Source organism: Pelophylax lessonae, assembly GCF_965119305.1.
Source record: "Pelophylax lessonae genome assembly, chromosome: 4".
Classification (NCBI taxonomy): Eukaryota; Metazoa; Chordata; class Amphibia; order Anura; family Ranidae; genus Pelophylax; species Pelophylax lessonae.
The window spans coordinates 227,937,412-227,964,769 of NC_138771.1; the positions used below are offsets into that span (position 1 = coordinate 227,937,412).

Genomic DNA, 27,358 nt, shown 5'->3' on the forward strand with positions numbered 1-27,358 from the left:
CTTTACCGATGTTCGGTAAGCTCTATGTATAATAAACAACTGGGTCAGGGATTGCGTGGGTGACAGGGATACTGAGGGAACCATCTCTAAAATAATTTTCCATTCCTCATCTGACAAAATAACCAAATCCTTCTACCCATCCTTTCCTACCAGAACTAAGGGACGCATCTTGAAAAACATCTCCTCATTGTAGTGCCAATAATGAGCAAAGGCCTTTTTTTAAATACCTACATTGTAGGTACCTGTATTTGTAGGTATTTTTTTAAATACCTACAAATACAGCACATACTTAAGTCTCAGTTTAGAAATACTGAAGTAACTTTAAGACCCATGTTCTGACATCCCTTCATATTACATGGTTTGTTTCATTGCCTGCCATATTTTATTCATAAGCACTAACTAAAATTGAGCTTGGGCAAACGCACCAGACTCAAACTGGGCCAAAAAAAGATTACCTGGGTTACGACTCAGCAATAGGGCTTGTATAGGGTCTTCCCATTTTATCTCCCCCAACCAGCAAAGTGCTGAAGTTGGGAAGCTACAAAGTAGGTCTTCGTTTATGGTACCGCTAAACCGCCCGCATCTTTAGGTAGCTGAAGAGTGAAAAGTTCATTCCTGGAGTTTTTTTACCTTTCCATACTAATATGCGAAATATTGATTCTATTTGTTTGAACATCTTAAGGGATATCCAAATAGATGAATTGTAGCGAACGTATAATAATTGGGGGGGGGCGGGGCCCAAGTAATTTTAATAAGATTTGCATGGCCTACAACCGATAAAGGCAGCTTTGTCCAAATATTGCCCTTGATTTTGAATTTATGGAGAATGGGGGTCAGATTGTATTTCAGGTAGTCTTCTCTCCTGGGATGTATCCATATTCCCAAATACTTAAAGAGGGATACATTTTTAATTTGCTGCAACTCTCTAGGTATGGAAAGGTAATCTAAGGGGAATAGGATGGATTTTTCCCAGTTGATAAAACCTGAGAATGAGCCAAAGGTTTGTATAAGGGACATTAAAAATTTGCCTGCGTCTCCTCCAAGAAACAGTAGCATGTCACCCACGTATAACAATATTTTTTTGCATCTAGCACCCTTAATAAAAACCCAACAGATATCCTTGGATTGCCTAATTGCTGCAGCCAAAAGGTTCAATGGCCAAGGCAAAGGGGAGAGGGGAAACCCTTGACGAGTCCCCCTAAACAATGGAAAACATTTGGAAACCGGGACATTGCTTTGCATACAGGCCCTTGAATCAGAATAAAGCAACCTACTCAGCTGCCTAGACCGAATGCCTCCAAGACCTGCCTCGGGTACGTCCACTCAATGCTGTTGAATGCTTTTGCAGCGTAGAGCAACAGGATGGCACTTTTTCCGGTGTTGTCTCCTTAAATCTATTGCCGTAGATCTAGTAGGAATAAATTCGGACTGATCCGGGTGAACAAACCCTTGCATCACTCCATTAAGTCTTGATGCCAGAACCCTAGTTAGGATCTTAACGTCTGAGTTCAACAGCAAAATAGGCCGATAGGATTCTGGCATCAGTAGATCCTTGCCCGCCTTAGGAAGCACTATAATACAGACGTCATTCTTAGAATCTGGAAGCCGAAAGGTCTCAAGAGCCTTCAGAACCTTCAGCAATTCCAGCAACAGTACCCCTCCATATGGTTTATGGATTTCTGGTGGTAAGCTATCAAGGCCTGAGGCCTTTCCATTAGGGGAATCTGCCACTGCCTGTCACCCTCCAGTGTCAGGGGGGCATTAGGCTTCCGCTTGTCAGAAGCAGAGAGAGAAGGCAGCTTAAGTGGCTCTAAAATCCCTAAGGCAAGACACAGGGTAATCAACTTTACTCTGGTATAGGTTGCTATAGAAAGTGCTAAATGATCATAAAATGTCCTGCTGGTCATGTGAGCACACACCCTCTGCTGTTAGTATAGATGAAATAAAATTAGTGTTAACTTGAGACTTTGCTATCAAAGCCAGCATGTGAACTGTTCTCTCCCCCTCTTCAAAACCCCTACACCTAGAGAGGAATCGAGAGAGATCGAGATCAGCCTTATCTAGAGATGATCTTCTATACAGTTGTTGTGCATCTTTCCAGGCTGAGCGGTTAGGGGAGGATCATGAATGTACTGGATTTCCTTTTTTCTGTACCTCAGCCTCAGCGATCAGTACATTTTCCCATGCTAGATTAGATTTTTTTGCGCAAACTAATAGCTTTGAGTAGTACTCCCCTGAAGAATGCTTTCATAGTGTCCCATACCACCTGAGAGGGGTCAGAGTTGACATTATTGTGGAAGAATTCAGTTAAAGCATTGCTCGTTGTGTCCTCCCGAGAAATCACCTTTAACCATTAGGCTTAATCTTCGGTTTATTCTTATCCAATGTAACTAATATAGGAGAGTGATCCGAGAGCCCTCTGTTTAAATATGTTACTTTGGAGACCCATGAAAGTATCGGATCTGTGTCCAAGGTCAGATCTATTCTCGAACAAGTCTGATATGTACTGGAGCAGCAAGAGTAAGCGTGGGATAGTGTATTCTTATGGCGCCATATCGTGTAATCCTAATTCTCTGCATTGTCTAAAAAAGGGAGTCTCCACCTCGGAACCTGCTGGATATTTATCCATGCTAGGGTTGCTGACGCTATTGAAATCCCCCATAAGCAGTAAGGGAGATACAGAGAAGTTGGCTAAAAATACGCTTATTCTCTGGAGCACCTCACCACCATGGGGGGGGGGGGGGGATATACACCGAACCCCAAATACACTGTATGGAGAATATTGTACATCCAAAAATACAAATCTGCCCTGGGGATTGCTTGCAGGAAAACTGAGGTTTGGAAGAAATCGGTATGCTGGTGCCTCTGGCAAAAGCGGAGTACACTGAGTGATACTGTGTGGGGGATGTTTTATGCTGCAGCTATAGATACAGTATCCTGAGTTAAATGAGTTTACTGCAAGCAAACAATTGTTGGGGCACATTGGGACAAATAGCACGTTTCTTAGTGCGGTCTTTAACTCCCCTGATATTCCAAGACATTATCGCAATTTCAGTAGCCATCATTGTCTGTATGCATATGGGAAAAAATAGGCAAAATAGTGATAACCATAATGAGTTTGTGTAGAGATGATCTCCAGCTTGTCACAAAAAGCAATGCTGCACTGCAGCCTTAAGCATATTTACATTGAGTTATCGCCCTGGACAACTGTCTATTCAAAGGTTACCATTGGTGTACCGTTCTGTATGGAAGTCATGTAGTAAAGTAGCACGTGACTACTAATACAAAAAAAAAAAGAAAGAAAAAGTGAAAAAAAAAAAAAAGTCAAGAGCAAACCATACCAGGCTTGCATCCCAGAACTCAGTGTAAAACAAACTTCTGCAGGAAAACTCGGGGGGGGGGGGGGGAAAGGAATCCATCCAGGAGCTGAAAGTTAATCCCATCTACGTAGAGTAGCTTTAGTCTAGACTTTTACTAGTTATAGGCTCTTTAACCATGCGTTGACCGATTTTAGCTTGGTATGATGTATTCGTCATCTCTGAAGAACTGTGTGACTGAAAGAAATCTTGGTTCCCAGGCCATCGATGCATCAGGAGGGATTAGAATTACAAGTGGTTGATGGATGCTGTTCATTTTTGTCGAGCCAGTTGACAGCCGCCTTAGGATTGTCAAAGAACAGGGTTTTATCCCTAGCTACAACCCTGAGCTTAGTGGGATACAGGATGGCGTATTGGATTTGAAGATTGCGGAGGCGCCTTTTGACTTCTGTGAACTGGGCTCTCTGCTTTTGAACTTCGATAAAGTAGTCCAGGATGAAGGATATCTTGGATTCGTTAACCTCTATGTTGTTAATCTTGCCAGAAATCTAGCCATGTCATAATTTTTACTATCTGGCTCTGCTAACTTCTATTAGTTACATTGTTCCCAGCTCTTTTTGTTGACTACATAAAACCTCCCCCTCAAAATGTTTTGGGGTGGGGATTACTGTGGTACAGGACAGGAAGTAGTAGACCATGGGTTATATGCGGCTACATTCAGGTGAATGAACACTAGCAAAGGTTTTGCTGGGAATGCCCCCTGTGCACCCTCCATAGGGCTCCAATTTTGTAGCAAGCAATAAGGAGTGTCATGTACTGTATTCCAAAATTTAGCATTTACTGGTAAGTCAAAATTCCCATTATATTAATCATACAGTACTGGACAGGAGGAATGGTGCCTAATATCACTGGGAGGAACATTGCCCCAAATACCAGATAAAGGCTAGCAAAGGACCACATTAGGCCCTCGGAACGCAGTTTGGAGACCAATGTCAGACCATGCGATGTCCCCAAGCAAAAAAATTGATGGGTAGGCAACGATATAACAAACAGGCGCACAAAAAGAAGGGTCAACGGACGACAGCTTGAAGAACATTTCAGCCAAAGCTCATATCAGCAGAGGCAGAGGCCTAAACATCTTCCCTGTAAAACTTTGAGACAGTATAAACAAGAGACCACATGGCAACCTTGCAAACAAATGCTTAATGCAGAAAATCCCAAGAAATGACCTGGAAGAAGAGGCTATGAAAGGGAAGGGAGCAGCCCCTTCTTGAGGGTGCAATCTGTGGAAATGAGCAGCCTGAGCTACTAAGCAATAGAGGAAGGATGTCTCATCTTGGGACCTTCAGAAGATACTCTATTTTTTTTTAAAAAGGAATATGTTGCACCTAGGTAGTCTCAAAACCCTCTGAATCCAGGCAATGAAGTGAAATCTTTTGGCATGTTTCAGAATAGGACATAGAGAATGGGGAGAAATCATTAGCATTGTCTGACTGCACCCTAACTGAGTGACCATGTAGGAAACCGGTCCAGTGAAACAGAGTTGGTCATAAGGCTTTCAATTCCTGAATGTTGATGGGGAGCATCAACTCCTATAAAAACTGGGTTCCTTGGACAGGCAGGTAATTGTAGACCCTGCCCCAGCCCACCACCTGCCTCTGAAGAAGCCACATGACGATGGCACACATAAGGGGCAGAGCCAGTGACGTCAGGGCACTGTTACAGGAAGAGGAACCTATTTGGAACTCTGCTACACAGCAATTTCTTAAGGGGAAAGTGTATGCTATTTTGTCCACAGATGCGAGAAATTCCCGATCTGAAAGATGTAAAGACAGAGCTTGCAAATTCCATGCTGAATTTGGAGATGTGAAAATATCAGTTTAAGAATTTAAAGTCTGAAATGGGGCAAATACCTAAATTCGGTTTTAGGACTGTGAATAGGTTTGAGTTAAGCCCTTTGAGCCTTTCACTCTGCTGGAACTGGGGTAGCACTCTCTATGCCTGAACTGATTTAGGGTGGTCCACAAATCTGTCTGTCTTTGAGGAGAAGCTGGCAAATTGGAGGGTAGGAATCAAGGAGCACAGGGATAAAAAATATATTTTGTAGCCTCTAGAAATCCAGACTGGTGCAAATGCCATCAGAAGTCCCCCTACTCTAGAGAGTGAGGGTGCCCTTTCTTTGTGATGAGGACTTTAGAGAGGCTTGGAGGGTTTTGAAATCCAAGGCTTGTAATGAAAGTATGGACCCACCTTTGCCTTAGAGAAGGATGCTTGGATTGAGCAAGTACCCCTTTCAGAGAGAAGAGGTGATGGTAGTAACCCGAGACTGTTTTTTTTGTGTGATAAAAATGGATTTTTGTAAAATCTTACCGTAAAATCCTTTTCTCTTAGCTCATTGACAGACGTAGTCCTCGGTGATACACCACCTTCGGGTTATGTTGCCTCCACAGGAGCAGGACTAGACAGGAAATTAAAAAGCTCTGGCCACACCCTAGGGGCAGTCCCAGAGGGTATATCCTCTCTCTCTCTGCCTCAGCAAATCAGTTATGTGAAAAAGCAGTCTTTAGAGATTTTAACCCAACCCAACTCAAAAAACAGAGGGGCGGGGACTACGTCTGTCAATGAGCTAAGAGAAAAGGATTTTACGGTAAGATTTTACAAAAATCCATTTTTCTCTAGCGCTCATTGACAGACGTAGTCCTCGTGATACACCACCTTCGGGACGTCCCAGAGCAGTATCACAAATGAGGGGTGGGAAAATGGAAATCAAATCCCAATCTAGAAGGCCCAACCGGCGCCAACTAGAAGTTTACAATGCTCATCCTAAATGATGAGACTCAACAGAAAAGAGAAAAAAATTTTTTTTTTCAAACAGAAAAAAACCCTCGAGGTAGACCACCGGTCTCCTCAAATTGCGGCCTGCAAAACCTTGCGGCCAAATGAGGCATCCGCCGATGCCTTCACATCAATTTTATAGAATTTTGTAAAGGTATGTACCGACGACCAGGTGGCCGCCTTACATACCTGGACCACTGACGCCTGATGGCGAAAGGCCCAGGAAGTACTGAGCGCTCGAGTGGAGTGCGCCCTAACAGGGAACGGAGGACTCTGACCCTTAATAGAATAAGCCTGTACCACCGTTTGTCTAATCCATTTGGCAATGGTCGCGGCAGATGCAGGCAAACCCTTTCTGGGGCCATCCGTGATCACAAAAAGTGAATCCGTCTTACGGAATGATTCCGTAGCTTTCAGGTATACCCTGATTGCCCGAACCACATCTAAGGAATGCAACGCATGTTCCCGATGATGCTTGGGCTGAGGACACAAGGAAGATAGTACAATATCTTCATTCAGATGAAAATCTGAAACCACCTTAGGAAGAAAAGATGGCTTAGGATGAAGTACTACCTTATCCCTATGAATCACTAGGTATGGGGACTGGCATGATAATGCAGCCAGTTCTGACACCCTGCGAGCAGAAGTAATAGCCACCAAGAAGGCCACCTTCTGGGATAAAGTAAGCAAGGGAATCTCCCTGATGTTTTCAAAGGGAGGTTTCTGTAGAACCGACAAAACCAAATTAAGATCCCAGGGCGGTAAGGGCGCGCGGACTGGAGGAGCCAGGTGCCGCACCCCCTGGATGAAATTCCGCACCAAGGACTTGGTAGCTAAAGGTTTCTGAAAGAAGATTGCTAATGCTGAAACTTGACCCTTGATGGTGCTCAAGGCTAGCTTCTGCTCAACCCCTTGTTGCAAAAAGGCCAATATTCGAGTCACCGAATAGGTACGTGGAGGAAATCCTAAAGATTCGCACCACGCAATATAAGTCTTCCATGTGTGATAATAGACCTTGCGGGAAGTCGCTTTCCTTGCTTTAATAAGGGTAGGAATGACTGAAGTAGACAAACCTCTGTCCTTCAGTACTTGGGTCTCAATGGCCAGGCCATTAAACCCAGCGACTGTAAAGCATGATGGTAAATTGGTCCTTGAGACCACAGACACTCCCTGAGACGAAGTTCCCACGGAACGTCTGCGACTAGCATGTCCAAGTCGGCCAGGCCGGCTTGAGGAGGCCAGCCTAGAATTTCTAGGACCACTGGCGCTGATAGAATCTGAACCAGGCGTCCCTAGAGGTATCTGGCCCCGACCATCCGAGAAAGTCTGGTCGTTTTCTGTTCCCACACATTTATCAGATACCTGATTGTTATCAGGAAGGGTGATCTTTTCTGGTTGAACCTCAGGGACCGAAGTCACCCGACTAGAGGCTACTTGGCCTATCTGGTCAACCAGATCCGATTCCTGTGAGGTATAGGGACTAATCTTAGGAAAAAGGAAAAGATCTATTCAGGGAACGGTAACTACCGCTTCCTGTAGTACTTAAATGTTGGAAGGGAAGAATCGCACCGGTAGTAGTGGTTGAAGCTCGATCTAATGTCCTGAATACCGGTGAAAACGTCCCCCCACCCTGAAACCGGGTGGGGGCGCACCTTCAGGCTGTGTACTCCTTTGCTTCGGGTTTGGCTGGGTTGGTCCTCTGCTTGTCCGACCAGCCCTTCTTGAACCCTCCTGGAGGAGTCTTGCCTTTCCCGCTAGTACCAGCCGGGCACCCTTTATGGGCGGTAAAGAAAGGTCCTCGCTTGTTGCGAGGTCCCTTAGCTTTAGCAGCCTGTGGCAAAAAAGTGCTCTTGCCCCCAGTGGCATCCTTGATGATTTCATCTAGGTTGGCCCCAAATAGACGATTCCCCGGAAAAGGGAGATTTGTCAAGGTCTTTTTGGAACCTAGGTCAGCTGACCAGCATTTTAACCACAGCACACATCTGAGGATCACCGCTGACATAGATGCATGCCCTAATAAGGGAGTAGTGTCCAAGGCTGCGTCACAGATAAACTGTAGCCCTTGTATAATCTGTTCCATCAAATCAGATGTCTCCTGGGGAATATCTTTTCCCCTAAGGTCTTGGCGTACCATTTTCGCCCATTCCGTAAGTGTCTGGGAAACTAGACCAATAACAATTACTGGTCTAAATGCTGACCCTATCAGAGAGAAGATGGTGCGGGACTCTGCTTCCATCTTTCGATCCACCGGATCCTTAAAGGACGAAGTGTCCTCCACTGGGATAACCGTGGCTTTATTCAGCCTGGAAATAGGTGGATCCACCACTGGTGGTACCGTCCATTTCTTAATGATGGATTCCTCAAACGGATAGCGTCTAGCAATACGCTTGGAAATAGTAAAGGTACGTTTAGAATGCTCCCATTCTCCTTTAATCTGATTACCGAAACATTTGGGTACAGGAAAAACCTTCACCGTTTTGATGGGCTTATTAGTACCAAAAGGAATCTCTGTTTCAGTTGCCTCTGCCGGTAAAGCCTCAAGTTTTAAGGTTTCCTGCACTGCCACAACTAGTGCGTCCACCAATGCTTCTTCCTGAATTATAGCAGGAGAAGAAGCGTCCTCCTCACTGTCTGAGGGGGCTTTACCTGGGATAACAGCCTTTGCAGAGGAACCTGCAACTGCAGTGACCATCTCTGAATCAGAGTCAGAGGTGTCAGATAGTATAGGGGTAGGCGGGGGTCGCTTCCTTGACCCCCGTCCCTGACAGGCCAGCCTCCACCCGAGCCACCATAGACTCCAAAATTGCTGTAAATGCCTCTACACTCTGTGCACCGGCGGGTCCCGTGGCCCCCTCGAGGGAAACAGGTGGGGGAATATGTGTGGCAGGGTCCATGATAATTCCAGTCACATCCTGGATAATATAATTCAAAAATAAAAAACTTTTTTTTTTTTTTTCAGACCCCCAGCGCCACAAAAAGCCCCCTAGTGTTACCTGCTAGGGATCCCTATCGATCGAGAGAGAGAGAGAGATAGACCCCCAGGCTCACCACTTGATGCTCAGAGTTTAACTGCAACAGGTTACAGCGCTGTCTTGACAAACAGGAAGTCTTTTGGCTGGCTGCCCAGGAAGAAAGGAGGCGGCTCCGCCCCTCTGCATGCCCTCCGGTGCCTCCCCTAGCTCCACGAGGTGTTTGGATCACCTCAAACATGGCCGCCCCCATGCTGGAGACACGAGGCTACGCCAAAATGGCGGCTCGTGCGATCCAGCAAAAAAAATGGCGGCGGCCTGTACTGAATAGCGGTGTGCTGCAGGACACACAACACTCTCTCTGCATGGGGATTTGGCGTGGTTGGCGGTACCGGCCCTGGCGGACCGCATGGCCATTCGGGAGGCCTGCTAATAGCTGGAGATCTGATTAGGAAGGCAGTCTACATGTCCGTGGCTTCTGACTGGTAGGTAGCTTATTCTTATCACCGTAAGATTCCCAGAATGCCACAGATTATAATCTTTTTAACATGTATACAATTAGATTGTTAGCTCCCAAACCAAGCCTCCTGGCTTTTTGCACATAAAATCACACTCAAAGTAGGAGGATCTGTGTCATTTATAGGATAGAGAGGGACTCTATCCTACCATACAGAGAGGGGCCCGCGTTCACCACAAGACCCGTCAGGGGAAAAGGGGGAACATACTACTCACCATACCGGAACCAGGCGGGCACCAACTCCTGACAGTACCCCTCTCCACCGGGGCGGGAGGGCTGTCGACCGATATGGACGCCGTGACTCATGGTCTTTGGCGTTTCAGCGAGACGTTTAACTCGCGGGGTCAGTCCTTTAATGGGACTTTGTCGCGGCCGACCCAGCGCGGAGCTATGGCCTGCACGCGCTCGTAGGCTGAACTGGGGTGACCACCGGATCTCAACATCCAGCCCGTCGCCCAGTTCAGCTTTCTTGCTTGAAGATCTCACAGGAACACTGGAGAAAAAAGGCTGTCTAAAAAATCCTTTAAGAAAAAAATCTTGCCAGGACCTAAGATCCCAGCAAGGTATCTAGGTCCTTACTCCTAACTAGACAGAAAATAACTGATTTGCTGAGGCAGAGAGAGAGAGGATATACCCTCTGGGACTGCCCCTAGGGTGTGGCCAGAGCTTTTTCATTTCCTGTCTAGTCCTGCTCCTGTGGAGGCAACATAACCCGAAGGTGGTGTATCACCGAGGACTACGTCTGTCAATGAGCGCTAGAGAAAAGTGCTTTTCCCCCCAGGTATCAACACAAACTAGCACTGCCAAAGGCATGAGCTAACATTGTTCCAGCAGAACAATGTAATCAAAGACAGGAGCATGTTCTCTATTCATTCGCCCAGTCACAGGTAACAGTTTGACAAATGGACATAACCGCAATGTACATTTGTAAGGCAGGACCAGCGAGAGCGAAGGTTGCCTTCAATAGGGTTTCAAAAGCATCTATCAACAAAATCCTTAAAAAGAAACACTGAGATGCTATTTGAGCACAAAAACGTCAAGATCCACTTCCGATGCAGGCCATTTTTCTTAAAATATCTTAACATACGATATAACTCCTCAAAAAGTTTTGGAAGAATGAATACATTTTTAGGATTTAACCAATTCTCATTCAAAGCATTGTTAATTTGCATGTACAAAGGAAAAGTATTTCTAGACTTTGCCTATACAGGCTCCATGGGCAGTAAACAACTGGCAGAGTAGATCCAGTGCTGCTACACAAAGGTTAGTAATTATCACATCAGTAAGTGAGATCACAGTAGAAAACATACTGTGTGAAATGCAGGAGGTAAAAACTCCTCTCCAGCATCCTCTTCTGCATCCACCATACCTTGATACCTTCAAGAGTTTGGGAGGTTCAGGTACATATTCCTAAAAAGATTCAGTTGTTGGAGAGGCATAAAAGCGCTTTCAGGCCCTGGAGATTGAAGTTTCTAGAAGGGCAGAGAGTTTTACAAAGAAAGCACACAGCTGCAGCAAAATCTGCCTTCGTCAGATAGGCCATTTATTGTGTGCCTGAGAGGGAGCTGGAATCATAGGAAAGAAGCTGTGGCAGTATAGGACCTTGCTCCAGTCCAGGGGAACAGCTATCACCCTGAGTTTTGTTGGCTTTTCTCAGTACCATATGTAGCATATGTGCCCATTTTTCTCAGGTCATCTGTGCGAGAGGTAGCCTGTAGGGTACTCCCAAAATGGAATAAAAGGATATTGGCATCCCCAGGTAAGAAGCCGTGATAGCCCAGGTGCTGATTAATGTCCTGTAGATGTGTTCCTGGAACAGCAGACATGCTTCTTGCATTTTCGACAGAGCTAGCAGATGGAATGGCATCAGCTGGAAGGCATAGTGCAACTACAGCACCACCTGCAACAAAGCTGTGTGGGAAAAGCCTGCCAAATTTAAAAAAGGTAAACACTAGAATATGGTTTCATATTGTCAACATAGTACAGACATTTACAGAGGTAGATATCACAATGAATAACCCGTTTATAAAAAAAAAAACAAAAAAAAAAAAAACTTTGTTTACTCTGAGGAGTACAAGGAGCTGTTGAAGTAATTCTGATTACCCGACTAATTTTGGCTGATGTGATTTCAGGTGTGGAGCATTGGGGGAGTGACTGGTCCCTTCTTGCCCTCTCCATCCCTGGTCTCCCCCCCCCCTTTTCTTTTCTTTCCCTCCTTCCTTCCCACTTTCTTACTGGTTTGCCTTTTTATAAAAAGCAAAAATCCAAATTAGCATTGACATATCTGTGGTTTCTGTACTTTACATGTGTTGTTCTGAAATAAAGTATTGAAGAAAAAAAAAAAGACAGCCACAACTACAGGGAAACTGTGTCTTACTTCATCCCTGCTGCAGATTCCCAGAAGGGGCCAAACTTTACCTGTCATGATAGGAATATCCCCGGAAGGATTCTTCAGGGTCTGGGTGCCAAAGAAATCGACCACAGCCCTGGACCTGTATAGTAGAGGGCTGCATTGGGTTTGGGCTCCCGCAGGATCCACGGGACCCAATGCAAATCTTGCGTGAGCGGGCGGTTTTACCTCTGCTGCGGGCGGGAGTGGGCGGTCAAAAAATTTTGTGGGTACCTGCGGGAACGGTGCAATTTGGTGTAACGTATTTTCCAGCGTATAAGACGACTTTTTTTATAATAAAAATATACCCCAAAAATTATAAGCCATGTACTGTAGCTTCAGCTAGCTAAAGAACATCTCTATTAAAAATGTTAGCCTGCTGGATGTGTATACAGTACCTTTGGCAACTTACAGAACGTCCCTGCACTGTAATAGTCTATGTACCGTGATGAGCGAATCACGGCACGCGGTGTATTCTATTAATGCATACAAAGCCTGCTCGGATTGGCTGAGTCAGAGAGGCGGGCTTATACAACCTTTGCCAATCCAAGCAGGCTCTGCATATCTACAGAGTGAAAGTTTTTTTTCATTCTTCTTTGCAAAATAGCTCAAGCTTGGTCAGATTGGAAGGAAAGCGTCTGAACAGCAATTTTCTTGCCACAAATCCTCAACTGGATTTAGGTCTGGACTTTGACTTGGCCATTATAACATATGAATATGCTTTGACCTAAATCATTCCAATGTAGCTCTGGCTGTATGTTTAGGGTCGTTGTCCTGCTGGAAGATGAAACTCCGTCCCAGTTTCAAGTCTTTTGAAGACTAACAGGTTTTCTTCCAAGACTGCCCTGTATTTGGCTCCATCCATCTTCCCATCAATTCTGACGAGCTTCTCTGTCCCTGCTAAAGAAAAGCATCCCCACAACATGATGCTGCCACCACCATGATTCACAGTGGGGATGGTGTGTTCAGGGATGTGCAATTTTGGTCTAAGCTTACCAGAGCAACTTCTTCCACATTTGCGTTTGTCCCCCACATGCCTTCTCGCAAACTGCAAACTGGACTTCTTATGGCTTTCTTTCAACAATGGCTTTCTTCTTGCGACTTTTTCATAAAGGCCAGATTTGTGGAGTGCACGACTAATAGTTGTCCTGTAGACAGATTCCCCAACCTGAGCTGTGGATCTCTGCAGCTCCTCCAGAGTTACCATGGGCCAAACGGCTGCTTCTCTGAATAATACGGTCCTTGCCGGCCTGTCAGTTTAGGTTGAAGGCCATGTCTTGGTAGGTCTGCAGTTGTGCCATGCGCTTTACATTTTCAGATGATGGATTGAACAGTGCTCCGTGAGATGTTCAAAGCTTGGGATTTTGTTTTGTAACCTAACCCTGCTTAAAACTTCTCCACAACTTTATCCCTGACCTGTCTGGTGTGTTCCTTGGCCTTCATGATTCAGTTTGTTTAATAATGTTCTTTAATAGACCTCTGAGGGCTTCACAGAACATCTGTATTTATACTGAGATTAAATTACACACAGGTGGGATCTATTTACTAACCGGGTGACTTCTAAAGGCAATTGGTTCCACTAGATTTTAGTTAGGGGTATCAGAGTAAAGGGGGCTGAATACAAACGTACGCCACACTTTTGCGATATTTGTAAAAAATGTTAAAACCATTTATCATTTTCATTCCATTTCACAATTACGTGCCACTTTGTGTTGGCCTATCACGTAAAATACATTTACGTTTTTGGTTGTGACAAAATGCAGAAAATTTCAAGGGGTATGAATACTTTTTCAAGGCACAGTAAAAGCATAATTTATGGTTTACCAAGCACTAGATTAAAAAAAAAAAAAAAAAAACACATAACGGGTTGTGGTACGCCAATATCAAGGTGAGAAATACTTACAGCTTTTGCAAAAACCCCCATGAGTTCTGGGAACTGATGTGTGAGAAGAGCCAGCATAGCTGTGAAAGAGCATAGGCCCGCTGTGAAGAGTATGAAGAAAGGAAGTTCTTTCTTTGGATAGACTGAAACTTCATGAAATGCTAAAACAAAGAACAAGGATTTAAAGGGTTACTGCTGAAAAATTAAACCACCATTCAAAAGCAGTACTTGTTTTTGAGCAGTGTGACAAGAAGCTTACATTTCGTTTAGGATATTTCACCTAGTATCACCTAGTCAACGCTCTAGACACACAGAATGTTTGCAAGAGGAAAGCAACATGCAGTGCATAGTCCATCTCTTGAAAAAACAGCATAGTTTTACTCTGACATTCCAGATTCTATGCTACCCCACACAAATTTGTATGATAATGTAGGCTATTTTATTAGCAGACGCTTTGACATGTTTACTATGTCCCACAATGTAGTGCAGGAACCAATGATAGGGATGAGGGCATGTGTAAGTTCCACCCTTATGTTAACCACCTGAATCATGATGACTCCCAGGGCTTACTTTACAGCTTTAAATAGATCACTGCATTGCTTTAATAGCATTGCTTTAATATTTTGCACATAACATTTGTAATGATGGGGTGATGTACAGTCAGGTCCATAAATATTGGGACATTGACACAATTTTAATCTTTTTGGCTCTATACACCACCACAATGGATTTGAAAGGAAACCAACAATATGTGCTTTAACTGCAGACTTTTATCTTTCATTTGAGGGTATTTATATCCAAATCAGGTGAACGGTGCAGGAATTACAACAGTTTGTATATGTGCCTCCCACTTTTTAAGGGACCAAAAGTATTGGGACAGATTAACAATCATAAATCAAACTTTCACTTTTTAATACTTGGTTGCAAATCCTTTGCAGTCAATTAAAGCCTGAAGTCTGTAACGCATAGACATCACCAGATGCTGGGTTTCATCCCTGATGATGCTCAGCCAGGCCTCTACTGCAACTGTCTTCAGTTCCTGCTTGCTCTTGGGGCATTTTCCCTTCAGTCTTATCTTTAGCAAGTGAAATGCATGCTCAATCGGTTTCAGGTCAGGTGATTGACTTGGTCATTGCATAACATTCCACTTCTTTCCCTTAAAAAACTCTTTGGTTGCTTTCGCAGTATGCTTCAGGTCATTGTCCATCTACACTGGGAAGCGCCGTCCAATGAGTTCTGAAGTATTTGGCTGAATATGAGCAGATAATATTGCCCGAAACACTTCAGAATTCATCCTGCTGCTTTTGTCAGCAGTCACATCAATAAATACAAGAGAACCAGTTCCATTGGCAGCCATACAGGCCCACACCATGACACTACCACCTTGATTCACTGATGAGGTGGTATGCTTCGGATCATGAGCAGTTCTTTTCCTTCTCCATACTCTTCTCTTCCCATCACTCTGGTACAAGCTGATCTTGGTCTCATCTGTCCATAGGATGTTGTTCCAGAACTGCGACGGCTTTTTTAGATGTTGTTTGGCAAACTCTAATCTGGCCTTCCAGTTTTTGAGGCACATCAATGGTTTACATCTTGTGGTGAACCCTCTGTATTCACTCTGGTGAAGTCTTCTCTTGACTGTTGACTTTGACACACATACACCTACCTCCTGGAGAGTGTTCTTGATCTGGCCAGCTGTGGTGAAGGGTGTTTTCTTGACCAGGGAAATAATTCTTCGGTCATCCACCACAGTTGTGTTCTGTGGTCTTCTGGGTCTTTTGGTGTTGCTGAGCTAACCGGTTATTTCTTTTTAAGGATGTTCCAAACAGTTGATTTGGCCACACCTAATGTTTTTGCTATCTCTCTGATGGGTTTGTTTTGTTTTTTCAGCCTAATGATGGCTTACTTCACTGATAGTGACAGCTCTTTGGATCTCATATTGAGAGTTGACAGCAACAGATTCCAAATGAAAATAGCACACTTGAAATGAACTCTGGACCTTTTATTTGCTCCTTGTAAATGGGATAATGAGGGAATAACCCACACACCTGGCCATGGAACAGCTGAGTAGCCGATTGTCCCATTACTTTTGGTCCCTTAAAAAGTGGGAGGCACATATACAAACTGTTGTAATTCCTACACCTTTCATCTGATTTGGATGTAAATACCCTCAAATTAAAGCTGAAAGTCTGCAGTTAAAGCATGCCATGTTTGTTTCATTTCAAATCCATTGTGGTGGTTTATAGAGCCAAAAAGATTATAATTAAAGTGGAGTTCCACCCTATTTTTATACTTACCTCCATCTTCTCGCTCCGGGTCACCTGAAAAAGAAATGGATAATCGCACATTTTTTTTTTTTTTTACTTACCTCGTAGCGAAGAAAATATACTTACCTTACTTCCTTCTTCCTCCTTCCTCGGCCGCGGCCCGTCGTCACTTCCTGGCTCTGCAATGATTCCTGGGAGCTGAACGTCATAGCTCCCAGGAATCATTGCGCCTGCACCGGCCCCGACGTCAGTTCCGGGTCGCGCGCGTCATCCCCTTCTAAACAGCTTCTGGGCATGCCCAGAAACTGTAGAGGGATGACGCGCGCGACCCGGAAGTGACGTCGGGGCCGGCGCAGAGCATCGTGGGACCAAAGAAGGCGGAAGAAGACGCCGAAGAGGACGCGCTGGCTTCAAGCTGCCCACATCTGAGATGGCAGCGCTGGACAAGACGTTTGCAAGGTAAGTATTTGTCCTAACAGGTAAGTGCAACCCGGGACAGATCAGAGGCTAGCCATTGTGGAATGCACTAGCCCTGACTGTCCCGGGGGTATTAAAAAAAAAAAAAAAAATCCAGGGTGGAACTCCGCTTTAAGTTGATGTCCCAATATTTATGGACCTGACTGTAAATCAGAAAAAAAAAAAACATAATACAAAGCTAACAAATTGGCAAACAGTACAGGACACAAGGCTTGTATTCATAGATCATGGGTTATACACAGGCTACCTTTAGGTGTCACAATCAAAATCACATCCAGTCTGAGACTCAAGTTTTTAGCAAGCACTAAGGAATGACCACAGGAAACTTTTAGAAGGGTCTGGTGTCCTGTACTGTACTCATAAGGAATTCACAGGCAAGTCAAAATTCTCTTTATCATAATTGTACAGTACAGGACACATGGCTTATATATTGTACAGTACAGGACACCGGGCTTTTATTCATAGCCTAAGGAATGTTCCCAAGCAATAAACGGAGGGGTGGCAACAACACAGCAAACATAACTGCCAACAGGTCCCCAAAAAGCAAGGGTGAGGAAACCCTAAAAAAAAACAAAAAAAAAAAAAAAAAAAACGAAGGATTACAGCACCTTAAACGAAGTTAAAAAAAAAAGGATTACAGCACCTTACGACCAATGCTCGTATCATCCGTGCATCGGTCGGAAGGTGCTGGTGAAATGAGCTCCGATAGGAAAATTAAGAACTCTTTCACCTAAGGGCATAGGCCCAGGAAATAAGTTGTCAACCTGGCAATTGTGATTTTTGTACTTACCATAAAATCAATTTCTCTGAGTTCGGCGGATACACCGCTCCATAAATCATAACAAGTGGATTATATTGCCTCCTCCAGGAGCAGGACTAGGCAGAACAAAAAACACCTGGCTATGCCCATGGGCCGTCCTCCGGTGGTATACAACCCCCCTCTCTATTCTAGGTAATCAGTTTAGTAGCAAGCAGTATTAAAAGTATTATAACTCCATAGAGGGGTGGGTGCTGTGTCCGTCGAACTCAGAGAAATGGATTTTACGGTAAGTACAAAAATCCCATTTTCTCTTTCGTTCAACGAACACAGCGCTCCATAAATCAAAACTAGTGGGACGACCAAAAGCAGTGCCAAAAGGAAAATGAGGGGTGGGGAAAATAACCCAAGGCTACACATAACAGCCCTTAACCAGGACACAGGAGCCTTAACTGGGTCACAGGAGCCCCGTCTGAAAAATAAAGGTTTAATGAAAAAACACCCTTCAAGAGGGAACAGCCCCTCTTAAACAGCAGCCTGAAAAACGTTGTGGCCAAAAGAAGCATCCGCACATGCCAAAATATCTACCTTATAGAATTTCGTAAAAGTATGCACCGACGACCAAGTGGCCGCCTTGGAAACTTGCGATATTGAAGCCGGATGATGGAAAGCCCAAGAAGCACTCAGTGACCAAGTAGAATGCGCTGTGACAGGGAAAGGTGGAACCTGACCTTTAATGGAATAGGCCTGAGACACCACCTGTCTGATCCATCTGGAGATGGTAGCCGAAGAAGCGGCCAGCCCTTTTCTTGGTCTGTCCGTAACCAAAAAAAGCGAGTCTGACCTCCAAAAAGACTCAGTCGCTGCCAGATACACCAGAATCACATAAACCACATCCAAGGTATGCAAAGCAAATTCTTTGGGATGAGCCAGCTTGGGACATTAGGAATGCAATACAATGTTCTCATTCAAATCGAAGTCAGAGACAACTTTGGGCAGAAATGATGGACAGGGACGAAGAACCACTTTATCCCTATGGACCACTAAATAGGGACTGCGACAGGATAATGCTGCCAATTTCGATACCCTGCGGGCTGAGGTAATAGCAACCAAGAATGTCACCTTCTGGGATAGCGTAGGCAAGGGAATCTCCCGAATATTCTCAAATGGAGGTTTCTGGAGAATCGAACGTACTAAATTTAAATCCCATGGCAGCAAGAGCATACAGGTGGAGCCACATGTCAAACCTCCTGAATAAAGGTATGAACAAAGACTGCATGGCAAGGGGTCGCTGAAAGAAGATTGCCAAGGCAGACACCTGGCCCTTGATGGTAGCTTCTGATCAACGCCCTGTTGAAGAAAGGTTAAGACCCGAGCCACAGAAAAGGATAGAAGAATGAGCGCCAAATCGACCCACACCAAGAAATAACGGAATTTTTGTAAAATCTTACCTGTAAAATTCCTTTCTCTGAGTCCTCCGACAGTCGCCGCCTCTTCATATTCGTCACATATGGGGTATTAGACTTTGCTCCGAAGGAGTAGCTAGGCAACAGAATATGTTAACATTAAAGCTTTTAACATATCCCACCCTCAAGGGGTGGTCCCCTCAGTCAATACCCTCCTACTTCCTGCAACCATATCTCAGTTTTAGTGGAATAGCAGTAGAGTATACAACCAAACCCCAAAAGAGGGGCGGGGGCGGCGACTGTCGGAGGACTCAGAGAAATGAATTTTACAGGTAAGATTTTACAAAAATTCCGTTTTCTCTTACGTCCTCCGACAGTCGCCGCCTCTTCATATTCGTCACATATGGGGACGTCCCAAAGCAGTGCAAACATTGAGGGGTGGGAAACGCATCCGCGCCGAAAGGCAACGCAGTCTCCGCATCAAAGAAAGGAACCTTACCAAAGGAAGGAACCCAGCTGGGCAACAGGAAAAACCAGGTGCTCAACAGGAGCAACAACCCAGGAAAAGACAAATAACCAGGGGATAAAAAACTTATCCCAACAGCCAGTGGTCCCCATAAGGGACCCTAGGGAATCGCCGCACTAAGAACCTTGCGGCCAAAGGAAGCATCCGCCGATGCCTGAACATCTACTTTGTAGAATTTTGTGAAAGTGTGCACGGTCGACCAAGTCGCCGCCTTACACACCTGGGCTACAGAAGCCCCATGACGACAGGCCCAAGACGTACTCAAAGATCTAGTAGAGTGCGCCTTCACAGGTACAGGGGGAACCTTCCCCTGCAAAGCATAGGCCTGTTCAATGGTCTGCCTGATCCATTTGGCGATGGTAGAGGCCGACGCCGCCATGCCCTTCCGAGGACCCTCTGGAAGAACAAACAAGGAATCTGTCTTTCGAAAAAAGACTCAGTCGATTTAAGGTAAACCCTTATCGCCCGAACAACATCCAAAGAATGTAATCTCACCTCCTTTGGATGTTTAGGCTTCGCGCACAGCGAAGGCAAGACAATATCCTCATTAAGATGGAATTCCGAAACTCGTTTTGGAAGAAAAGAAGGATTAGGTCGCAAGACCACCTTATCCAAATGAACAACCAGATACGGAGACTTGCAGGACAAAGCTGCCAGCTCCGACACTCTGCGAGCCGAAGTGATCGCCACCAAAAAGGCGACCTTTTTGGACAACATAGACAACGAGATCTCCCTGATCTGTTCAAAAGGAGCACGTTGCAACACAGAAAGAACGAGATTCAAGTCCCAAGGGGGCAGAGGATCCCTCCTAGGAGGAACCAGATGCCGCACACCCTGAACAAAAGTGCCAACCAAGGAGTTGGAAGGCACGGGACGTTGAAACAGAACGGCCAGCGCAGACACCTGACCCTTTATCGTAGCCAGCGCCAAACGCTGATCGACACCCGTTTGAAGGAAGGACAGCACTCGGGAAACCGAGTAAGTGCGGGGAGAAAATCCCCTGGACTCACACCAAGCAAAATAGGCCTTCCAAGTACGGTAATAAACCTTCCCCGAGGAAGACTTCCTCGCGTTGATCAAGGTATGAACGACCTCTGGGGAGAGACCCTTCTCCCTCAGGACCTCGGTCTCAACAGCCAGGCCGTCAAAGCCAGCGACTGTAAAGCAGGATGGTATATCGGTCCTTGAGACAGGAGATCGTCTCGAAGAGGCAGACGCCACGGGGCGTCGACCGCCAGATTCACGAGGTCTGCGTACCAGGACCGGCGAGGCCAGTCCGGTGCCACAAGAATCACTTTGCTGCGTTCCGAGTGTAACCTGCGAAGGAACCTGGACAACAACTGAATCGGTGGAAACGCGTACATCAGCCTGTACTGATGCCACGGGGCCACTAACGCGTCCGACGCGTCTGCCCGAGGGTCGCGCGTCCTTGCCACGAACCTTCTCACCTTGTTGTTGAGACGAGACGCGAACAGGTCCACATCTGGAAGACCCCACTTCGCGCACAACATCTGGAAGACAGTCGGGTGGAGAGACCACTCCCCCTGATCCAGGGTCTGGCGACTCAGATAGTCCGCCTGCCAGTTCTCCACCCCCGGAATGTGAACCGCCGTTATCGCCGGGACATGAGTCTCGGCCCAAGTCAGAATGTCGGCCACTTCTCGAGCCGCTCGAGCACTCCTGGTGCCCCCTTGGTGGTTGATGTAGGCCACCGCCGTGGCATTGTCCGTCTGCACCCGAACCGGGCAGCCCCGCAGCCGGTCCGTCCAGCGATGAAGACAGAGATTTATCGCACGCAATTCCAGAATGTTGATCGGAAGGGAGGACTCCCCCTCCGACCAAGTCCCCTGGGCGGACAGAACGCCCAGAACACCACCCCAGCCCGACAGGCTGGCATCCGTGGTGATTACCGTCCACGAGATAGGACGAAACGACTTGCCCCCGGACACCATCGGGGACTGGAGCCACCACAGAAGGTCTCTTCTGGTGCGATGACTCAACGAGATTGGAAGATCCAGAGACTGAGGTCGCCCGTCCCACATGGACAGGATCTCCGCTTGGAGACCCCGCGTGTGAAACTGGGCGAAGGGAATCGCCTCGAAAGCCGAGACCATCAATCCCAGACATCTCATGCACGTCCTTAGAGACGAGTGCGGAACGTCCCTGAGGGACCTGACTTCCTCCTGAAGAGTCCTGAGTTTGTCTTCCGGCAGGAAGACCTTCGCCTGTACCGAGTCCAGAATCATTCCCAGGTAGGGAAGACGAACCGACGGACTCAGCGTCGACTTTGGATAATTTATCGTCCAACCAAACTCCTGCAGAGTTTGCATAGTGACAGACAGGTCCTCCTCCAGACCCTGGCTGGTCGCAGACCGAACCAGAATGTCGTCCAGATACCCCAGGACAGAAATGCCCTGGGCTCTCAACAATGCCAGAACCGGTGCAAGCACCTTGGTGAAGACCCGCGGAGCCGAGGCGAGACCAAAAGGCAACGCCACGAACTGGTAGTGATCCTCCGCAATGGCAAATCGAAGGTACCTCTGGTGACCCTCGAAAATGGGGATGTGAAGATACGCATCCTTCAAATCGATGGAGGCCATGAATTCCCCCGGAACCAGGGCAGCCACCACCGACCGCAGGGATTCCATGCGGAACTTGCGAACCCGCACAGAGCGGTTCAGAGCCTTCAAGTCCAGAATTGGACGAACCTTGCCCTCCTTTCTGGGCACGGTGAACAGATTGGAATAAAACCCCCGAAATCTGTCCCGATGAGGCACCGGAACCACCACTCCCTGAGCCCTCAGGTCCCGCACCGCCAGGTGTAGGTCCCGCAAACGCTCTGGAGACAGTTGAAGATTTGAGGGAAAAAATCTGCTCTCCGGCCGAGAGAGAAACTCGATCTTGTAACCAGATCGAACGATCTCCTGAACCCATCTGTCCCGCACACGGGCCAACCAGGGCTGAAGAAAACCGAGCAAGCGTCCCCCCACCCCAAAACTGGGTGAGGGCGCCCCTTCAGGCCGCACTGTTATGGGCTGCGGATCCAGATTGACCGGACTTCTGTTTTCCAGACCAGGGCTTCTTCTGAGAGCCTTGACCTTTGAACGGCTTGCCCTTGTAGTGCGGCCGAAAGGCACGAAAGGACCCCTGAGGGGGCCGAAAATTAGCATGCTTCTTCCCAGAAGCCCCCTTAGCCTTGGGGAAATGGGGCAAGAGAGTGCTCTTACCACCGGTGATCCCCTTAATCAACACATCCAAGGACTCCCCAAAAAGGCGAGACCCATCATAAGGCAGATTGGCTAAGGTCTTACGTGAGGACTGGTCCACCGACCAACATTTCAACCAAACCAGGCGGCGAGACAACACCGTCACGCTGTGCACACGTGCAGCCAACGGAACCAGGTCCAGGTCCGCATCACACAGATACATGACACCCTGGTGGATTTGATCCACCATATCCAGGGTCGCCGGCGAGGCCGAATCGGCCACTAAGACGCGCCTAAGCATCTGCGTCCAACTTGCGATCGCCTGGGCCGCCATGAGAGAAGCAAACAGAGCCTTAAGCATAGAACCCGTAACAGAATAAGTATGACGGGCAAGAGACTCCAATCTCCTATCCGTGGCATCACGGAACACAGGGGAATCCTCTGCAGGAATCGCAGTGGATTTGTTTAAAACCGCAATTGCGTGATCCACTGGGGGAGGCACACACCACCTTTCATCAGTGGAAGGCGAGAAAGGATAACGCAGCTTGAACCTACTTGGTACAGCAAAAGGTTTGCGCAGATTGCGCCATTGTTCCTTAACAGCGCGCTGAAAATCATCATTGCAGGGAAAAACCTGCGGTGTCCTGCGTTTTCTCTGCGTCCCATAAGCCGCCAAGGCAGCGGGGGGACACACTTCATCCTGCAAACGCAGCGTTTGCTTTATGGAAGCAATCAATTCATCCATGATTGCAAGCTCTTCAGGCGAGCCAGGGGGAGAATTATCAACCCCTTCAACTTCAGCCTCCACCTCGGACCCCACTAGATCCAGGGAGGAGCGGGACCCCGATAAGGAGGCCCCCGCCATAACAGCCCCATCACCTTCACCCTCAGAATCAGAGGAAAGAGCAACTCTGGGTCTTTTAGTAGATTGAGCAGCCACCAGCATCTGCACCTGAGCAGCAAGGCCAGCCACAATAGTGGCTAAATCCCCCCCTGGGGGGGGAAACAGCGGTCCCCTGGCTTTCCACCAAGGCGGTAGGAAATTTGCCCTCCTGAGAATCCATTGCCCCTATAACAAATGCCGGATAATAAAGGGTTAACTGCCCCTTTAAGCAAGCGCGGCGAGCGCAGCCCACCGCACCACACACAAGCACAATGAGACCCCCACAGGGAATATTAAACTTAACACAGGCAATGGATAGCAAGAACAGAAGGATAAAACCTGAGGAGACCCTTGCCGCTGCTGCTGCCTCGATCGGTGTTCCTGGAGAAGAGGAAGTGATGCTGCCAGGGCGCTCTATGAAAGCCTATGGGAGGCTACAAGAAAATGGCCGCCATGCATGTAGAACATGCGGCCGGAGCGAGTGTAGGCAAAATGGCGCCGAAACCGCCGCTCCACAGTACAGTAATGCACACATGTCATCCATGTATAAAAACACATGTCAGATCGCCGTAGTGATCGCTGTATAATGCCCAAACATGCCACAAAACATGCCCCACAGCACACAGCTTCTCACACTGACAAGGCTGACACACACAGTGTCACACAGCTCCCCCCCCCCCCTTGCAGCCCACAGCATGCAGCCGGGAGATAGGGAGACAAACAGTGTGAATAGAGGCAGGTTACACAGTCCCAGACTGACACCCCCCCAGACAGACAGGTCCCCACATAAATACACTTACCTCACATGGCGTGGGGGACCCGCACAGGCGAACAAGCCGCTGCACATGAGGCAGGGAGAGTCGCATACAAGACGCACAGAATGGGGGTTAAGAAACCGCACAGCGTCCAGTGAGGTAGCCACCTCACCAATCATCCCTGCACCGAACAGGGATGGGTCGTTCACTGTGCCAGGAGCGTTACCTGGCTGAACGCTCGATGGCAGGCTGGGAAGCCACTGACCCACGACCTGCGACCAGGGGGATCAGCCCGAGACCCAGCCCGCATGATCCTCTTCATCCGAAGAACTAACCAACGCTGACAAAAAGAACAGCTAAGTAAAGGTAGAGAGAAAACTCAAACAAAAATTCAAAAAAGAAGAAAGAGTCTGGGGCAGAAAGCCCCAGCACAGAGAGAGCCAGCCACTCCTGACAAGCTAGACATTAAAACTGAGATATGGTTGCAGGAAGTAGGAGGGTATTGACTGAGGGGACCACCCCTTGAGGGTGGGATATGTTAAAAGCTTTAATGTTAACATATTCTGTTGCCTAGCTACTCCTTCGGAGCAAAGTCTAATACCCCATATGTGACAAATATGAAGAGGCGGCGACTGTCGGAGGACGTAAGAGAAATATGCTTTCCACGTATGGTGGTATATCTTGCTGAAAGACGACTTCCTCGCCTTCACCATAGTAGGGATCACTGATCCAGACAGACCTCTATCCCTCAGTACCGGTCTTTCAATTGCCAAGCTATTCAAACCAGCGACTGTAAAGCAGGATGGTAGATCAGCCCTTGGAACAACTGGTCTTCTCTAAGAGGAAGCCCCCAAGGGACGTTTACAGCCACCAGGATGATTGGAAGACCCTTACTCTTGATTCCTCAAAGGAACTGCGGAAGAAGCCTTAGCCAAGGATGATTCTGGCCTTACCGTGGCCCTTGGACGCCTGCAGCGTCTGTCAGACCTCGTCACGAACTTCAGTATCCTCCTGTGGAGCCTATCCTCCTAAAGGAGCTTCATATAGGACTGTGCAAACAGAATGGTCTTGAAGGTGGATACCACCAGACTCAGAACCTGTATGCAAATTGGGAGAAAGAACTGTGTGCGACAGCAGCCGGTGAATCACAGCCTGTGGTTCCTGAAATTTGTGCAGAAGGTCCACCCTAGTCAGAATTAAAATCAGACCTAGGTAAATCTATTCCCTGGACAGGGATAGGGGGGACCTTAGGTAGTTCAGTAATTCACCTGAACATTTTCAGGAATTAAATCTGCACAAGGGACTCAGGACCTAAAAAAAAAAAACCTGAAAAGGACAAGCTTTGTCCCCCTTTTCTGGGTACTCCCAAAAAAAAAAAAAAAAAAAAAAAAAAAAAAAAAAAAAACATATTGCAGATCTCCTTGACGCTCAATAAAAAAGTCCACGGAGCCGGAAAACCAGCAAAGATGTCCCCCACCCCAATAATGGGTGAGGGCAGACCTTCACGCTGAAGGAGTCTTGTCTGCTGGTCCGGGGAAGCTAGCTCTAGGCTTACCCAACCAAGGTTGCTTGGAACCTCCCGGGGAAGATTTAAATGAGCCATTTCCCTTATTCTCCATCCCAGAAGCACAAAATAATTTTCTATGGGCTGAGAAGGAAGTCCCCCATCTGCGGTGAGACTCCTTTTCTTTCCTTGACTGTGGCAGGAAGGTACTCTCCCCCCCCCCCCCCGTGATACCCTTAATGATGTCATCAAGGGTAGCTCCAAACAAGTGATCGCCTTGAAATGGAAGATCAATGAAAGCTTTCTTAGAGGCTTGGTCTGCAGACCAATTCTTAAGCCACAGCATGTGCCTAATCACCACCGCTGAAACAAAGTTTGGACAACACAGGAGCTGTATCCAAAGCTGTATCACAAATAAACTACAGCCCATGGACCAACTAGTCCGCTAAATCAACATAAGCAGCGGGGACCTGCTCATCCCCCAGGCCCTGGCGCAAAGCTTGGCTCATTCAGTTAGGGTCTGAGACACCAGGGCTGAGGCAAAGACTGACCGCAATGCTGAAGCAGCAGTAGTAAACATGCTGCGTGCCACAGCCTCTGCTTTCCTGTCTGCCGGGTCCTTAAGGACGGGGATTCCTCTACTGGGATCATGGTTGCTTTATTCAACCTGGAAACAGGAGGGTCACCACTGGTGGACTAGCTCACTTTTTTAAAAGTGACTCCTCAAAAGGGTAATGTACAGCAAATCGTTTGGGGACCACAAAGGGTAATTTTGGTTGTTCTCATTCCTTACAGGAAAACCTGTCAAAATAAGGTACAGAAAGAAACACCTTTAAGGTATGATGCGACTTACTACTACTATTACTTACTAAACGACACAGCCACGTCCATGGCTACATCCACCGCATTCTCCATTTTTAAAGTCTCCCGCACTGCATCAATAAGTGGGTCTACCAGCGCTTTTTCATTCGCTCACGCACTGCAACAATGTGTGCGTCTACCAGCCCTTTTTCATTCGCTGCTGCTACCATGGAGGAATCATCCTCACTAACGGATGGATCAGGGGGTGCGATAATAAATCCCCCTGGAGGGCTGCGTCCAAGGTGGCATCAGGCCCAGAATCAGATGAGCCTGAGCAGGAGAAGGCGGGGGACACTTCCTCCTGGGCCTTTGCTTACACGCCACTTCCACCCGGGACACTAAGGACTGCAGGACCGCCGTCAATGCAACCATGGGAAGCTGGGGTTTCCGAGGGACCTGCCACCTCCATGAGGGGTTCAGTGGGGGATATGTGACCCTGAGGCTCCATAAGGAAAGGAAGACCTTGCAGTACAAAAACAATCTTTTGGCACCAATAAAGGATATCCCCAAGGCTCGGGGCACCTATCAGCAGAGAGAGAGATAAAAGGGACCCCCAAAGACTCACCCTACCGGCCGGAGGAGTGCCGAGAATTGAAATTCAGCTTTATCATGGATGCTTTCCCTGTTCATATGTCCCGGGCACAGTAGGAGGAAACTAAGGAGGAAGAGGAGGAGCTTCGGCATCCCCACAAGGTTTCAGTTGTCTCCAACATCTCCCAGACTAAGGGAAAATGGCCCCCGTGACATCATCCGACTACACAAACATGGCCGTCAACCGGAGACCAGCCAGACTAAGGGAAAATGGCC

At 47.1% G+C, this 27,358-nt stretch overlaps 1 protein-coding gene across 3 annotated transcripts in view; it reads right to left on the bottom strand.

The window, feature by feature from the left end:
* Positions 1-27,358, bottom strand: part of ST7 (suppression of tumorigenicity 7) — a 268,989-nt gene that overhangs the window by 1,838 nt on the left and 239,793 nt on the right. For all 3 annotated transcript variants that reach the window (XM_082255306.1, XM_082255305.1, XM_082255307.1), the window contains exon 14: positions 13,931-14,070. In XM_082255306.1, the coding sequence (XP_082111432.1) occupies positions 13,931-14,070 (140 nt within the window). The remainder of the gene's footprint in view (positions 1-13,930; positions 14,071-27,358) is intronic.